This window comes from Leucoraja erinacea, chromosome 4 (assembly GCF_028641065.1).
Source record: "Leucoraja erinacea ecotype New England chromosome 4, Leri_hhj_1, whole genome shotgun sequence".
In the NCBI taxonomy this organism is placed as follows: Eukaryota; Metazoa; Chordata; class Chondrichthyes; order Rajiformes; family Rajidae; genus Leucoraja; species Leucoraja erinaceus.
In genome coordinates this window covers 80,776,766-80,794,991 of record NC_073380.1, presented here as the reverse complement: position 1 = coordinate 80,794,991, position 18,226 = coordinate 80,776,766, and the positions used below count along the sequence as shown (strand labels likewise).

At 47.0% G+C, this 18,226-nt stretch overlaps 1 protein-coding gene across 1 annotated transcript in view; it reads right to left on the bottom strand.

Moving 5' to 3' along the window:
• The window catches only part of avl9 (AVL9 homolog (S. cerevisiase)), a 71,119-nt gene that overhangs the window by 42,883 nt on the left and 10,010 nt on the right, over positions 1-18,226 (bottom strand). The window contains exons 2-3 of the mRNA XM_055634638.1: positions 11,675-11,795; positions 5,632-5,717 (exon numbers count right to left, since the gene is read on the bottom strand). Of these exons, the coding sequence (XP_055490613.1) occupies positions 5,632-5,717; positions 11,675-11,795 (207 nt within the window). The remainder of the gene's footprint in view (positions 1-5,631; positions 5,718-11,674; positions 11,796-18,226) is intronic.

Here is an 18,226-nt window from a genome sequence, read left to right as displayed (position 1 = left end):
CCTCACGCCCCACAAGCGCCCCGCCCCGCCACACACCACTTCCCCTCCCGCACATGAAGAGGAGGGGGATGGAGTGCTCGGGGATGAGGGGAAATGAGCCGCGCCTGCGCAGTTAGGGGCTATGGGGTGAGTGGTGGAATATTGCGTTGGAGGAACGGGTTGTGTTGGTGGAACGGGTAAGTGGTGGAATATTGCGTTGGGGAATGTGTTGTGTTGGGGGACCAGGCCTCCCGTGTGACTATTTAGTCTTGTACTAACATCTTAATCTTATTCATTCTTTCATGGTACAGGTGTAACATGACCCCCTAACACTTATACACTATACCTTGGTCACTAAAGGCAAACATACCATACCCCTTCTAAACTACACTTCTTCCCACCTTACTTCCTGTAAAGACTCTATCCCCTTCTCCCAATTCCTCCGTCTATGCTGCATCTTGACCCAGGATGAGGTTTTCCATACCAGGTCATCGGAGATGTTCTCATTCGTTAGGGAACGGGGGTTCCCCTCTTCCATTATAGATGAGGCTCTCACTAAGGTCTCCTCGATATCCCCCAGCTTTGCTCTTGCTCCCCCTCCCCCCATTCGTAAGAAAGACAGTCCTCCTTGTCCTCACCTTCTACCCCATCAGCTGTCGCATACAACATATAATCCTCCGATATTTTCGCCACCTCCAACAGGATCCCACATCGTCCCATCTCCATCACTTTCAGCTTTCTGCCGAGACCGTTCCCTCCACAACTCCCTGGTCAACTCACCCCTTCCCACACAAACCATCCCCTCCCCAAGTACTTTCCCCTGCAATCGCAGGAGATGCAATGCCTGTCCTTTTTCCTCCCCCATCGACTCCGTCCAAGGACCCCGATAGTTTTTTCAGGTGAGGCAGAGGTTCACTTACATCTCCTCCAACCTCATCTACTGAATCCACTGTTCCAGGTGCCAACTCCTATATATCGGCGAGACCAAGCACAGGCTAGGCGATGAACACCTCCGCTGTTTCGCTGAACACCTCCGCTCATTTTGCCTTAACCTACCTGATCTCCCGGTTGCTCAGCACTTTAACTCGCCCTGCCATTCCCAATTTGAACGTTCTGTCCTGGGCCTCCTCCATTGTCAGAGTGAGGCTCAGTGCAAATTGGAGGATCAGCACCTCATATTTCGTTTGGGTAGCTTACAACCCAGTGGTATGACCATTGACTTCTCTAACTTCAAATAGCCCTTGCTTTCCCTCTTTCTCCATCCTCTCCCCCTTCCTAGTTCTCCCACCAGCGTTACTGTCTCCGACTACATTTTATCTCTGTACCGCCCACTCCCGACAACAGCCTGAAGAAGGGTCTCGACCTGAAACGTCACCCAGCACCTCTCCAGAGATGCTGCCCATCTCACTGAGTTACACCAGCAGTTTGTGCCAACCTCTTCCTTACTACTCTGTCCACCTACTGTATATTGCCACTTGCAGGAAACTTTGTATTTGTACTCCAATATCTCTCTGTTCAATACACACCCCTGTCCCCTACCATACATTCTTTTTGTCCTGGCATGGTTTAACATCTCAAAATGCATTATTTCATACTTATCAGAGTTAAAATTCCATCAGCCACTCCCTTGTCTACTTTCCCAGATGATCTAACTAATGTGGTAACCTCAGATGACTTTCTTCACCGTACATCAATTTTGATGCAATGGCAATTTAGTTTGTTAATGAGAAAACATTTGTTTTTTTTTATCTGATTATTGATTTTATTAAATAGGTTTAGATTTGACAGTTCCTTTGGTGGAAATGTACAACTTGTTCAAGAACATTGGATAACAAGCGATATTGCAAATTCAGTAAAAATGAGACGAAGCATAAAGTTCATGAAAGTGCAATTGGACAGACACTTTGAGCAACATAAAGAAAGGAGGAAACAACTTAAGCAGGGTGTCTGGTGGGCTAAAATGCAATGCAAAATCCTAGTAGTATAGAATTAAAGAGAATGATTACCATAAAACAGCAGATTTAAGGTATAATAGTTCTGCATCTTTCTCAAGATCTACTGTATCCTGTCCTGCTGCATTATGTTATCATAAAATGATTTAGCAGTCCTCCGGGGAAAGAATGGCAACATTTTTTCCAGAGGATGGTATATACATGGAAAGAGCTGCCAGAGGAAGTGGTAGAAGTGGGCACAAATATGATATTTCGACAGGTATGTGGATGGGATGGGTTTGGAGGGAAATGAGCCAGGCACAGGCAAGTAGGACTAGCTCAGCTAAGCAACTTGGTCAGCATAGATAAGTTGGGCTGATTCTGTAAAGGTCACTGACTTTATGACTCTAGCTGGGCTGCATTGCAAATAAAAAAGGCCACCTTGTCCAAGCAAAAGTTGCCAGATTTAACTGACGTTGAGAAATAGTTATAATTAATTATAGGCAATAGGTGCAGGATTAGGCTATTCGGCCCTTTGAGCCAGCACCGCCATTCAATGGGTCCATGCCTGATCATTCCCAATCAATACCCCGTTCCTGCCTTCTCCCTGTATCCTCTTGACTCCACTATCTTTAAGAGCCCTATCTAGCTCTTTCTTGAACGTATCCAGAGAACCGGCCTCCACCGCCCTCTGAGGTGGAGAATTCCACAGACTCACCACTCTCTGTGAGAAAAATAGTTTCCTCGTCTCCGTTCTAAATAGCTTACTCCTTAATCTTCTGTGGCCCCTGGTTCTGGACTCCCCCAACATCGGGAACATGTTTCCTGCCTCTATCGTGTCCAAACCCTTAATAATCTTATATGTTTCAATAAGATCACCTATCATCTTACTAAACTCCAGAGTATACAAGCCCAGCCGCTCCATTCTCTCAGCATATGACAGTCCCGGCATCCCGGGAATTAACCTTGTCAACCTACGTTGCACTCCCTCAATAGCAAGAATGTCCTTCCTCAAATTAGGAGACCAAACTGCACACAATACTCCAGGTGTGGTCTCATTAGGGCCCTATACAACTGCAGAAGGACCTCTTTGCTCCCTTCCTGCCTTTTGATTCGTTGACGGCTGCTCCTTCCTATCAGCTTCCAACACACTTCGAAACAAAGTTGCAAGACAGGAACACTGAACTTTTCACTGCTGCAGCAGGCAGGGGAGGTGCAATTGAGGGAGCCAGGGGAGTGCAGGAAACTTACATTTGGCAACGGCTTCAGTTCCATTGGAGGAGACGGGTGCATGGTGGAATATTAGGTTGGGGGAATCACACCATTGGGGGAGCTGCACTTGGTCTAGTTAATATATAAAACTCAAATCCATCCGTCCGCCTGCAGTACGGACCCCTTCCTGCCTTTTGATTCGTTGACGGCTGCTCCTTCCTATCAGCTTCCAACACACTTCGAAACAAAGTTGCAAGACAGGAACACTGAACTTTTCACTGCTGCAGCAGGCAGGGGAGGTGCAATTGAGGGAGGCAGGGGAGTGCTGGAAACTTACATTGGGCAATGGCTTCAGTTCCATTGGAGGAGACGGGTGCATGGTGGAATATTGGGTTGGGGGAATCCCCCTATTGGGGGAGCAGACCCAACGGGTCTGCACTTGGTCTAGTATATATATAAAAGTCTGTGGCTGCCGCCTGCCGTCCGGCTGCCAGCTGCCTTTCTTCCTTTTGATTCGCTGCTCCTTCCTGTCAGCTTCCAACACACTTCAAAACAAAGTTGCAAGACAGGAACACTGAACTTTTCACTGCTGCAGCAGGCAGGGGAGGTGCAATTGAGGGAGGCAGGGGAGTGCTGGAAACTTACATTTGGCAACGGCTTCAGTTCCATTGGAGGAGACGGGTGCATGGTGGAATATTGGGTTGGGGGAATCACACCATTGGGGGAGCAGACCCAACGGGTCTGCACTTGGTCTAGTTATTATATAAAAGTCTGTGGCTGCCGCCTGCCGTCCATCCGGTGGCCGGCTGCCTTTCTTCCTTTTGATTTGTTTCCATCGTGTCATGTCACAATGCCCAATGCTCGCAGATGTCCAATAGGAATGGATCCATTTACATGGACGGCTGCCAACCGCCTTTCTTCCTTTGATTCCCTGTAACTCCGAAACCAGACGCAGAATCGCCGACATCTTTTCCATTTCGGTAGATTTCACTTTTCTTTCTAAGTATCCGCTCCTCATTACATTCCGTCGTGTTTAAGTACACGTTTTTAATCAAATCCTTCTTCCCCCCCCCCCAAATATTTCAAAAATAAACTGGCTTCTCACCCATAGAAGCAGCCCCAGCCCCTGGTGAACGTTCCATCGTGTGATGTCACAATGCCGATGCTCACAGATGTCCAATCGGAATGGATCCATTTACATATGCCTTTGCAGGAGCCCCAGCCAATGGTGAACATTCCATTGTGTGATGTCACAATGCCCAGTGTTCACACATGTCCAATTGGAATGGATCCATTTACATATGCCTTTGCAGGAGCACAAGCACTTGGTGAACGTTCCATCGTGTGATGTCACAATGCCCAATGCTCAAAGACATTCTTGCCATAGAGGGAGTACAGAGAAGGTTCACCAGACTGATTCCTGGGATGTCAGGACTTTCGTATGAAGAAAGACTGGATAGACTCGGCTTGTACTCGCTAGAATTTAGAAGATTGAGGGGGTATCTTATAGAAACTTACAAAATTCTTAAGTGGTTGGACAGGCTAGATGCAGGAAGATTGTTCCAGATGTTGGGGAAGTCCAGAACAAGGGGTCATAGTTTAAGGATAAGGGGTAAATCTTTTATGACCGAGATGAGAAAAACATTTTTCACACAGAGTGGTGAATCTCTGGAATTCACTGGCAGAGAAGGTAGTTGAGGCCAGTTCATTGGCTATATTTAAGAGGGAGTTTGATGTGGCCCTTGTGGCTAAAGGGATCAGGGGGTATGGAGAGAAGGCAGGTACAGGATACTGAGTTGAATGATCAGCCATGGTCATATTGAATGGTTGCGCAGCCTCAATGGGCCGAATGGCCTACTGCACTTAATTTCTATGTTTCCCTCTCCTCACCCCTCTCCCTCTCTCACCCATCCCTCTCTCCCCACCCCCTTCCTCCTACCCCTCTGTCCCTCTTCCATCACTCCCCCTACCCCTCTCCTCCTCCCTCCCCACTCTCCACCTCTCCCCCTTCACTCTTTCCCCTCTCTCCCCTCCCCTCACCCCTCTCCCCCTCCCCTCCCCTCCCCTACCCCCCGCCCCCACATCTCTCTCCCCATCCCCCTCTCTCACCCCCTACCCTGCTCGCCTTTCCCTCCCAAATCTGTCCCGTTTCCTCCTCCTCCTCTCCCTCCCCTCCCTCTCTTCTCATCCCCCCCCTCCCCCCACCTGTGTGTTTGGGGGTGGTTAATGTAAGTGTGATGCGCAGCAGCCCCCCCCCCCCCCCCCCGCAAACGCCGTTGGGGATACAGACCCAACGGGTCTGCACTTGGTCTAGTGTTCTAATAAAAATCTCCAGATATTAAAATTATTCTCTGCAGATACCATGGAATTTCTCACCAAGCATTAAACAAAAATTATAGTGAACCATATTAGTATTTTCTTCTCTTAAACACAATCAATTTGCAAAACAGTTCTTTCTCAGTTGCCATAACAAATCAATAAAAAGTTATATTTTCAGTGAGGCACACACCTTGGCATCTATCTGACGATAGCAGGAAACCCCATAAACCGTCTTTTGATTTCCACTCCTTGGAGGCAAGTGAAAATAAACAGTATCTAAAGGAGAAAGAAAAACAACTGTAACATCAGAGAACATATGGCAGGCTCTTCAGAACCAATTGTAATCAATTCTGCCTGCACATGCCCATATTCTGTGTATATCCACATATGTGCTTAAATGCCTCTTAAATGTTGTTCTCATTTCTGCTTCCACCCCTGAAAGCACACATCTTTTATCCATCTCTCACTTTGTGTAAAACCTTTGGCCCATATACCTCCTTTAAACTCCTACCCTTCTCACCTTAAACCTTTGTTCCCAAGTATTTGACATTTCATCCTGGTAATGCCTCAATGACTATTGTCCTGTAGTACTCATGTCCACCTTGATAAAGTGATTTGAGATGTTAATAATGGCTAAAATCAACTCCTGCCTCGGAATTGACCTGGATCTGCATATCAGCACAACAGGTCAACAGCATATCTGTGTCTCTGGAACACATACATCAGACTGTCGTTCGTCCACGAAAGCTTGGCATGCAACACTACCAAACCTTCCAAACACATCACCAAGCTCCAAGAGATGGGCCTCTATACCTTCCTTTGCATCTGGAAACCTGACTTCCTCATTAGTAGACCTCAACCAGTGCAGATCGGTAACAACATCTCCTCTCCATTAACCGTCAACACAAGTGCCCCTCAAGGCTGAGTGCTTCGCTCCCAGCTCTACTATCTTACCCATGACTGTGCAGCTAAGCACAACTCCAATGCCATCTATAAATTCAGCAATTACATTATTGTGGTTGGCTGAATCATAGGTGGTGATAAGTCAACATTTGAGAGAGAGAAAACACCTGGTTGAGTGGTGCCACAACACCCTCACTGTCAACAATACCAAGGAACTAATATTGACCAGAAAAGTGATTCAATCAAATTCATGAGACGTGATCTTCCACTTACGCCATGCTTTCCCTAATCAACTCGTGAGTCCAAATGCATGTGTATTTTGCCCCTCAGAATCTTGTCCAGAAAATTTCCTACCAGAGGTTGGACCTACTCATCTATAGTTCCCATGTTTCACTTTGTAGCCCTTCTTAGGCCCAGACATTGTCTTGGCTGTGTGCTTAGGATCTTTGTCCTGTTGGAATGGAAGAACTTTGGAACCACCAGGACTCTTCATAGAGCTGGCCGCCCGTCCAAACTGAGCAATGGGGGGGAGAAGGGCCTTGGTTAGGGAGGTGACCAAGATCCCGATGGTCACTCTAGACAGAGCTCCAGAGTTCCTCTGTGGAGATGGGAGAACCTTCCAGAAGGACAACTATATCTGCAGCACTCCACCAATCAGGCCTTAATGGTAGAGTGGCCAGACTGAAGCCACTCCTCAGTAAAAGACACATGACAGCCCGCTTGGAGTTTGCCAAAAGGCACCTAAACAGATTCTCTGGTCTGATGAAACCAAGTTTGAACTCTTTGGCCTGAATGCCAAGCGTCACGTCCGGAGGAAATCAGGCACTACTCATCACCTGGCCAATACCATACCTACGGTGAAGCATGGTGGTGGCAGCGTCATGCTGTGGTGTTTTTCAGCGGCAGGAACTGGGAGACTACTCGGGATTGAGGGAAAGATGAACAGAGCAAAGTACAGAGAGATCATTGATGAAAATCTGCTCCAGAGCGTTCAGGACCACAGACTGGGGTGGAGGTTCACCTTCCAACAGGACAATGACCCTAAGCACATAGCCAAGACAACACAAAAGTGGCTTTGTGACAAGTCTGTGAATGTCCTTGAGTGGCCCAGCCAGACCCTGGACTTGAACCCGATCGAACATCTCTGGAGGGATCTGAAAATAGCTGTGCATCGACACTCCTCATCTAACCTGACAGAGCTTGAGAGGATCTGCAGAGAATAATGGGAGAAATTATCTGAAGACAGGTGTGCCAAGCTTGTAGCGTCATACCCAAGAAGACTTGAGGTTGTAATCGCTGCCAAAGGTGCCTCAACAAAGTACTGAGTAAAGGGTCAGAATACTTATGTAAATGTGCTATTTATTTTATTTATTCAGTTATTTCCTATTAATTACATTGCAAAAATTTCTAAACACCTGTTTTCACTTTTTTATTATGGGGTGTTGTGCGTAGATTGATGATTAAAAAAAATGAATTTAATCTATTATAGAATAAGGCTGTAATGTAACAAAATGTGGAAAAAGTGAAGAGGTCTGAATACTTTCTGAATGCACTGTACTTTCCCATTAAATATAACTTCCCGAAGTGCAACACCTCACACTTGCCCAGATTAAATGCCAGCTCATTTCATCACCCATATCTGTAACTGATCTATATCGTGTTATACCATTTCACATCTTTCTTCACTGTCAGCAACTGTAGTGGTTTGAAAGTCAACTCCAAATACACTAACCAACCCATTAAAATTTTTGTCCACGATATTGACATATATAAAATAAAAAACAACAGAAGAGCCTGCGGAACACCAACAATCATATACCATGAGCCAGAAAAACATCTTTCACTGCTACTCTCGAACTGAACAACTAACCAAAGACCCTCTTCCCCAGCCAATTCAGCTTAAATCTTCAACTGCACTAGCAAACCTCGCTGCAAGGATGTTGGTCTCACTCTGGTTAAGGTGCAACCTATCCTATTTGTATACTTTCCACCTATCCCAGAAATGTTTCCAATGATCCAAGAACCTAAAGCCCATCCTGCTGCAGCATTATTCATTCAGCCACTCATTCATCTGATGTATCCTATTCTCATATTTCCTAGCTTGTGGCACCAGAAGCAATCCAGAGATTACTGCTATTTAAATGCTGCTATTTAATCTTTGAGTTCGACTATTAACCAACTGACTCCCATGGCTATCTGGACTACACTTCTTCTCACCCTGCTTCCTGCAAGGACTCCATCCCCAACTCCCAATTCCTCGCTACGCCGCATCTGTACCTAGGATGAGGTGTTCCACACCAGGGCATCGGAGATGTCCTCATTCTTCAGGGAACGGGGGTTCCCCTCTTCTACCATAGACCAGGGTCTCTTCTATACCCCGTGACTCTGCTCTCACTCCCCACCCCCCCCACTCGTAACAAGAGCGGAGTCTCCCTTGTCCTCACCTTCCACCCTACCAGCCGTCACATACAACATATAATCCTCCGACATTTTTGCCGCCTCCGACCTGAACCCACCACATGCCACATCTTCCCATCTCCTCCCCTGTCTGCTTTCCGCAGAGACCGCTCCCTCCGTAACTCCCTGGTCAATTGGTCCCTTCCCACCCGAACCACCCCCTCTCCAGGCACTTTCACTTGCAACCGCAAGAAATGCTACAATTGTCACTTTACCTCCCACCTTGACTCCATTCAAGGACCCAAGCAGTCCTTCCAGGAGTGGCAGAGGTTCACCTGCACCTCCTCCAACCTCATCTATTGCATCCGCTGCTCTAGATGCCAGCTGCTCTACGTTGGTGAGACCAAGCGTAGGCTTGGCGATCGCTTCGCCGAACACCTCCGCTCGGTTTGCAATAACCAACCTGATCCGGTGGCTCAGCACTTCAACTCCCCTTCCCATTCCGAATCTGACCTTTCTGTCCTGGGCCTCCTCCATGGCCAGCGAGGAGCACCGTAAATTGGAGGAGCAGCACCTCATATTCCGCATGGGCAGTTTGCACCCCAACAGTATGAACATTGACTTCTCTAATTTCAGATAGTCCTTACTTTCTCCTCCCCTTCTCAGCTCTCCCTCAGCCCACTGGCTCCATCTCTTCTTTTCTTCTTCCCACCCCCCACCCTCACATCAGTCTGAGGAAGGGTTTTGACCCGAAACGTTTCCCATTTCCTTCGCTCCAGCTTTTTTGTCTACCTTCGATTTTCCAGCATCTGCAGTTCCTTCTTAAACATTTAGCTCCCTTAATTCATCTTGTATGACTTCATCCCATCGTAAACCTATGTCATTGGTACATACATGTACCACTACTTCTAGCTGTTTACTTCCCCTTTCAGAATGTCCTGATGACTCTGAGACATCTTTGTCTGAATCACTATCTCTCTCCCATTATTGTTTCTCCTCCAACCGTCTATACAGCTGTGTTCATCATAGTGTTCCAAACTGCACAGTCACAGCTGTTCTCTCCTGGGAGACCATACAATCCCCCACCTCAAACAGTATCCAACTCAGTACATTTATCAGTAAAGGGAATAGCCACATGAAATTCTTGCCCTACAGTGGTCACCTATCTTCTCTCTTTCTGTGGAGTGACCTGCTCACTAAATGTACCACCGACTGTATTCCCTGCAATGCAGATGATCCATAGCAAATCTATCCACAGCACTAACTGCTCCAGGCAGTACGCTTGATGCTGCAGCTGGATACACTACCTGCAGGTGAAGTCACAAGGGAAGTTGAAATGTCCCAAATCGCCTGAGATCCTGTTATCACAAAAGTCAATCTCCAACTAATTCAATTTTGGCTAAGAGCATTGGATATAGCAAAGGCTCTGGTTCCAGACAATATTTCAGCTGGCGTACTGAACACCTGTGCACCAGAACTAGCTGTAATTCAAGCCAAACCATTCTAGTATAGTTACAATACTGACATCGATACCAACAATATGGAAAATTGCCCAGGTGTGCCCTGTTAATTAGAAGCATAACAAACCCACCCTATGCAATTACCATTTAGGCACAAGGAACTGCAGATGCGGGCTTACCAAAGAAGACAAAAAGTGCGGGAGTAATTCAGCTGGTCAGGCAGCATCTATGGAGAAGATGGATAAGCAACATTTTGGGTCTGGACTCTGCTTCAGAATGATTGTGGGAGGGGAATAAAAGCAGGAAGGGACTCCACAGTCTAAAGAAGAGTCCTTAACTGAAAAATCACCTATCCATGTCCTCCAGAGATGCTGCCTGACCAACTGAGTTACCCAACTTTGTGGTCTACTTCAATGTAGGAGGGACTCAAGGTAAAGTCCCAGATTTAACCATTTTTAGCTGCTTCATCAATGAGCTTCCTTCCAAAGCTCAGAAATTAAGGTATTCATAAGGAATGGGAGAAGTAGGCCATTTGGCCCATCAAGTCTACTCTGATGACTGCAATATATTCAATTCCATTCTCAATTCCTCAGTAAATGAAGACGACAATGCCTGAATGCAGCAAGACTTAAACAAAATTCAGGCATGAACTGCTGTGGCAAGTAATCATCTAGCCACATAAATGACAGACAATATCCATAAGCCGACAAGTGAGAGCATTACTACCTATTCTTGACAGCGATTGACATTACCACCAATGAACCATCATCATTATGCTGAGCGTTATCAATGATCAGATACTTCACTGGACCAGCCAAATAATTACCGTGGCTAAAGAAATTAGAGGCTAAGGTATTCTGTGGCAACTGACTCACCGACTGACAACCCAAGGCCCTTCTACTATCTATGTTACGTCAGCAATATGATGGATGGGTGCAGCACATCTCTCTCAAGAAGCCTGACATCACCCACTTCAAAGCAGCCTGCTTAATTGACAGTGTAGGGAGAGGGAGACACAGAAATATGGAAGCGAAACATCAAAGGAGACAAAGTTCAAGGAAAATGTAGATAGATCATTGTTAGCTGGGGAAGGTGACGACAAATCATGCAAAGATAAAATGGAATTAGAAAGTCAGTCAGACTGGTCGGAGAACAAGGATGGGGAGGGATGGAGAGAGAGGGAAAGCAGGCGTTACTTGAAGTTGGAGAACTCGACACACAGAAAGATCCACATCACTAATAATATCAAGAAAAAAGTGTTGAACAGTGCTGTGGGAAGAAGGCAAGCAGGAAGCTTGGAGAAGTCTTAACTCCTTTTTCACAAAGTAGCCAAATGAAGCACTTGAACAAGAATAGGTGATAAAGTTATATTTCTCCAGAATACAAACAAGATCTTGGTTGAAGGAACTATCTACTGATATTTACAAACTACAGAAAGTATAAATATAAATAGATTTAATTTATATATCTCACCCTCCTGGTAGTTATGTGCTCCATCTGGCAGAGCAAGAAATGGAAGGTATTTCCATTCCTCGGGCAAGCTGTGACTATCATGTCCTTCTGCTGGAACCAACGGTGGATATGAAAATTCAACCTATAGTGTTCCAGAAAGGAAATTGAAATAAGTAACAGTAATATAACAACAATAATTAGTTTTAACAATTGATAACAATTAATTGACCACAATGAACACTGTCACCAGTGACCAGACTGTCTCTGATCCTATCAGTGATAAATATGTAAGTAAGGGACTTGCAGTACACAGTAACCATTTATTGATAGCAGCTAGCAGCCCCATCTGTTTTCAGGGCACCTCTCCACAACACCAATCCCACCATGCACCCCATGGCTCTTTACCCTCATATGTCTCAGGACAATATCCATCTTTGCTTTGATATTTTACAATTTTAACATATCATACCACAATCCTTGATGGCGGTAAAGATGCAAAGCTATTTAAAATTAGGGCCACATTCTGAGAATCCAATGATTCAGGTCTAAGAAATCTTAAATAGCTGTAATTCTTTTAATAAAATTTGGGAGTTTCACCATTGTTATTAATGCCATTTCTTTATTCCCCATTTCTACTTCTCCAGCATCATTTTCCAAGTTCAATGTACACTCTTGCCTCTCTTTTAGTGTTTATATATATCTGAAGAAAATGTTGGTATTCCCTTTTATATTATTTACCGCCTTCCCTTCATATTTCACCTTTTATCCCCTTCCATTGCCTTTTAAGTTGCCATCAATTAGTTATATAAATCATTCACAATCCTCTAGCTTCCCATTATTCTTTGCACTATTATATGTCTTCTCTTTTACTTTTATGCTAACTTTGATGTACTTTGTTAGCCATGGTCATTCTCCCTTTAGAATGTTTCCTTCTCTTTAGAATGAACATATCCTGCATCTTCCAAATTACTCCCAGAAACTCCTGCCATTGGTACTCCACTCCTGCTAAGCCCTTTCCAATCAACTGGTGTTAGTCCAGCTGCTTTCACACCTGATTTTTCTCTGCCACCAAAATGGATCCCTCCCTCCCCCTCCCTCCCTCCCTCCACCCTCCCTCTCCCCTCTGCCCCCCCCCCCCCCTCTCTCTCTGCTGTAGGGGTGAATTTTATCATATCATGATGGTCACCTCCTCCTACGAGTTCCTTAACCTTAAGCTTCTAAGCTTTAAGAACCCAAATCCAGTTTGTTACACAACGCCAAATCCAAAATTGCCTTTTCCCTAGGAGGCTCCACCACACACTGCTCTAAGAAGCTATCTCATAGGCATTCTACAATTTCCCTTTTTTGGGGATTCAGTATCAACCTGATTTTCCGAGTCTACCTGCAAGTTGAAATCCTCCATTACCACTGTAACATTGCCTTTCTTACATGCTGATTTTTATCTCCCGATGTAATTTGTACCCTAGCTGGACCAAGATGTTTCAACATGCAGACGAATGAAAAGTAGGAGCCATAAACAAAAACAGTCACTAAAATATTATTAAAGGAATTTGTGAGAACCATCTTTACACGATAAATTATTCAAATATAGAAATTTCAATTTAATGGATGATGCGTGTGGTTAAATAGAACAGATGCTTTAAAGATGACACGAGATAAAGCTGAAAAACCTGAATGAAATACATATCAGGTTACATGAGGTATGGAAAGCGAAAACTCATGTGAAGCAAAAATATGAATACCGACAGAGCAACTAGGTGAGTGGTCTCTCCCCACGAAAAATTGCTGAAGAATGATCATAAGAGAAATGCAATCAACTAACACATTCTTGCTTTGTAGAAGGTGCAGAATAGGTTTCAGAGGCTTCGTTGATTAGAGGGTACTAGTTGACAGAAGTTGGAAAAACTTGTGTCAGAAACTGAGGGATGACCTGGTAGAAGTTTATAAAAGTACTAGACCGAGTGCAGACCCATTGGGTCTGTTCCCCCAATCTGTGGTTGCGGGGGAGGGGGGTGGGTGGGCTGGGGGCAGCATGCGGCGTGACACACACTAACTACCACCCCGCACAAACGCTAACTACCCCCCTTGATATTATATTAATATTATTACTTTGCTCCTTTTACCCCATAACCACCCTATCCACTGACGCATAGCCCCCAACTCGCAGGCGCGTCTAGAGTGGGAGGGGAGGGGGGTAGAGAGTGAGGCCAGAACGAGAATAGGGAGAGACAGAGACAGAAGGGCAAAAGACAGAGGGAGAGGGGGGATGGAGGGGAGAAGGAGAGGGTGGGTGGGTAAGGGGGAGGGTGGAGTAAGAGATGGGAGGAGAGAGGGAGGGAAGGGGGGCTCAGAGGGGGGAAAGGGAAGGGGGGAGAGGGGCGGGAAGGGAGTGGGAGAGGTGGGGGGAAGGGAGGGGGGTGGAGGAGGTGGAGGAAAGGGAGGGGGGAGGTGGAAAGGGGGGTAGGGGGGGGGGAGGGAGGTGGGGTAGGGGAGGGGGGGGGGGGAGGGGAAGGGGGGGTAGGGGAGGGGGGGGGGGGGGGGAAGGGTGGAGGGGGGGGAGGGTGGGGGTTCAGGGGAGGGGGGAGAGGGGGGAGGGAGGGGGAGAGAGAGAGGGAGGAGAGGGAGAGAGAGAGAGAGGGAGGGGGAGAGAGAGGGGGAGAAGAGAGAGGGAGGGGGAAGAGAGAGGGAGGGAGAGGGGGAGAGAGAGGGAGGGGGGAAAGAGAGAGAGGGAAGAAGTTTGGGAGAAGAGGAGGGGAGAATGAGGGAGGGGGGGAGAGAGAGGGAGGGGTGGACGAGAGAGAGGGGGTGGACGAGAGAGGGGGGAGGAAGAGAGAGGGAGAGGAAAAAGGAGGGGGGGAGAGAGAAAGAGGAGGGAGGGGAGGACAGCGGAGGGCTCACACACACACACCCTCCAACTCCCACACACACACACACATACACACACTTTTAAAAGTATACTAGACCAAGTGCAGACCCGTTGGGTCTGTTCCCCGAACGTGCGGTTTAGGGGGGGAGAGAGATGGAGGGAGGGAGGGGGGGAGAGAGGGAAGGAGGAGGGGAGGAGGGGGGGAGGAGGGAGGGAGGGAGGAGAGGGGGGGAGGGGGGGGAGGGGGGGAGGGGAGGGAGAAGGAGGGGGGGAGGAGAGGGGGGGGGGAAGAGGGGGGGGGGGAAGCAGGGAGGGGGAGAGGGGGGGGTAAGGGAGGGGGGGGGAGGGGGGGGAAGAGGGGGGGGAGGGGGAGAGGTGGGGGGAAGGGAGGCTGAGGGAGAGCTGAGAAGGGGAGGAGACAGCAAGGGCTACTGGAAATTTGAGAATCAATATTCAGGCCACCGGGATGCAGACTGTCCAAGCGGAATACGAGGTGCTGCTCCTCCAGTTTCCGGTGGTGCTCACTCTGGATGATGTTGCAGGTTTCGACCCTTCTTCAGACCCTGAAGACGGGTCTCGACCCAAAACTTCACCCAATAACTCTAGTTATCCGTATCTCTTTTTAGATCTCTCAATCTCCATCTCACGGGACAAGCGAGCCACAAATACACGCAAGCCACAAACTTCCACCATGCACCATGAAGCTTTCTAAAGCACGTCTTCCCCCTACCAGAGGACAAAATCCTTAATCACATATCATCAATTTCTACGCCTTTACTTTCACCCACATTCTAACAGAACAAGATTAGATATCCCCAGGTCTTCCCAATCCCACCAGCTTCCGCATTCATTGGATTATTCTTCACGTAAACCTTACCACTTGCTGGATGGCCCAGAACTTCCTCCAACTAAATGAGAGTCATCCTTCTCGGCCCCTCGGACTCAATCAAAATGATAGCAGGCAGCCTTGGAAGCCTTACCCCACTACTCAAACCTCACGTCAAAAACCTCGGCGTGGTATTTGACTCAGCACTGAAATTTGACAAACAAGTCAATGCCGTGGTAAAAGCTAGCTTCTTTCAGCTTCGGACAATAGCTAAAATAAAACAATTCCTCCACTTTGATGACCTCGAAAAGATCATCCACACATTTATCTCCTCCCACCTAGATTACTGCAACTCTCTTTACACTGGCACAATCTTCCCTGTCCCGCCTGCAACTGGTCCAAAACGCCGCAGCGAGACTCCTGACGGGCACCCAAAAAAGGGACCACATCACCCCGATCCTGGCCTCTCTCCACTAGCTCCCTGTGCGGTTCCGTATACATTTCAAGACCCTCCTCTATGTCTACAAAGCCCTCAATGGGCTTGCCCCCTCCTACATTAAAGGTCTTCTCACCCACCACTCCACCTCCAGGTCCCTCAGATCGGCCGACTTGGGGTTGCTGAATATCCCGCGGTCTAGGCATAAGCTTAGGGGCGACCGCGCCTTTGCGGTTGCAGCTCCTAGACTGTGGAACAGCATCCCCTTTCCCACCAGAACTGCCCCCTCCATCGACTCATTTAAGTCAAGACTAAAATCTTATCTATACTCCCAAGCCTTTCCTGACGCCCACTGAGCGAGGGCTATATGTATATATGTATGCATGTAGTTTGTTTGTTTATACTATTCTTATAATAAATGTAAAGCACTTTGGCCAATGAGAGTTGTTTTTTTAAATGTGCTATATAAATAAATGTGACTTGACTTGACTTTCCTTTGCTCCCTTCTCCACTCACCAATTTACCCTTATGTCCCCATCAACTGTCTCCCCAATAATGGCACTTTTCCCATGCAAGCACGGGAATTGCAACACATATCTTTTTTTCACCATCCAGGGACCCAAAGAGTACCTTTCCACGTGAAGCAGAGATTCGCTTGTACTTCTTCAAATTAGTTTAATGCATTCTGTGATCACAATTTAGTCTCCTTTAGGTAGACAAAAGTGCTGGAAAAACTCAGCGGGTGCGGCAGCATCTATGGAGCGAAGGAAATAGGCGACGTTCCGGGCCAAAACCCTTCTTCAGACTCACTTAGTCTGAGTCTTCTTTACACTGGCAGACCATTGATCTGTTCAATCCACAGAAGCAGCCCAAGTTTGGAGTAACCCGTCACTTTTTAATTACCATACCTCTCCAACCCCGCCCAATCTGTCTGTAGCCTCCTGCATTGATGCAATGAAACCCAATGCAAGCTTGAGGAACAATATCTAATCTTCCATCTGGACACACTCAGTGTCATATTCTCCAATTTTAGATTATGCAGTCTTTCTGGATCTATTACTGACACATCCAGGATGATGTGGACTGAGACCTACATTTTTTTCTTGCAGAGAATTGTGTGTTTGAAACTCTCTTGCTCAAAACAACTGTATGAAAAAAAGCATTTGAATATTTTTTAAGGCTGTTGTAGATAATGGGGGGTGTGGAAGATCACTGGCGATAATAGGGAAATTGGAGTTAAGTTTTATAATTGTATTTGCCTAATCATTATTAAACAGTGAAGGTTGATTGTGGGGCCCTGGGGACATACTCCTCTTTTACACATGTATGGATGTAAAGTTAGGATGTGGGCTTCCTGCACAATTTAAAGGCAGTGTGCAATCTGGATCAGGGTAGGCTGTGACCGGAAGATTCAAGGACAAAGACTTTCTTAAGAAGCTGCACTTATGCTCCTCAAGCACTTAAACCCCCTTTTCACGGGGCGACTTGACGCAAGAGGTAACCAGAGTTTAACATCGTGGGAACCTCGTGCGGTAACAATACGGCATTCGTGGACCACCGTGGCGACTACACTTGTGGTTGAGGCAACACGTAGTGGCCAGTGCGAATCGTGTAACTTGGGTGACTCTGGGGGGGGGGGGGGGGGGGGGGGGGGGGGGGGGGAGGAGAGAGAGAGAGGGGGAGAGAGGGAGAGAGGGGGAGGAGGGAGGGAGGGAGAGAGAGAGAGAGAGAGCCCGAGAGAGAGAGAGAGAGAGAGAGAGAGAGAGGAGAGGCACACAGTGAATATAATGGCCCATTGGCCTAGCGGAGGGGAGAGAGAGAGAGGGAGAGGGAGAGGGAGAGAGGGGGACAGAGGGAGAGAGACAGAGGGAGAGAGGGAGAGGGAGGGAGAGGGACAAACAACAAAGGACCCAACACAGATCAGCCTGAAGAGGCTTGGAGCCCCACTAGGTCACCTGCCTCCAACACAATAATCCGATAAACAAAACATTTGTCTAAAAAAAGATTATTCTTCAGCCATGGGAGTGACAACAAAGAGCCACCATTACCCTCTTGCACATATTGAGAGAAGGGTGCATCACACCAAACACATTGTCTAAAAAAAGATTATTCTTCAGCTCATTAAAGAGCTCGGGTGAAAAAAAACCAATATGGTGTGTGACAACAAAGTAACATCATTTGGCTTCTCCACCCATTCACGATAACAGTCCACTGTTGAAATCCATGTGCTAGACCACGACCACTCCACTTGCTATCAAGTCGCCCCGTGAAAACTAGCCATTATGGAGGCTTATACCCAACAGTTGAATCTTCTGTGCTTAGATTTTACCAACCTTCCATGAGGAACCTTGTCAAAGGCCTTACTAAAGTCCATATAGACAACATCCACTGCTTTACCCTCATCAATTTCCCTAGTAACCTCTTCAAAAAATTCAAGAAGATTAG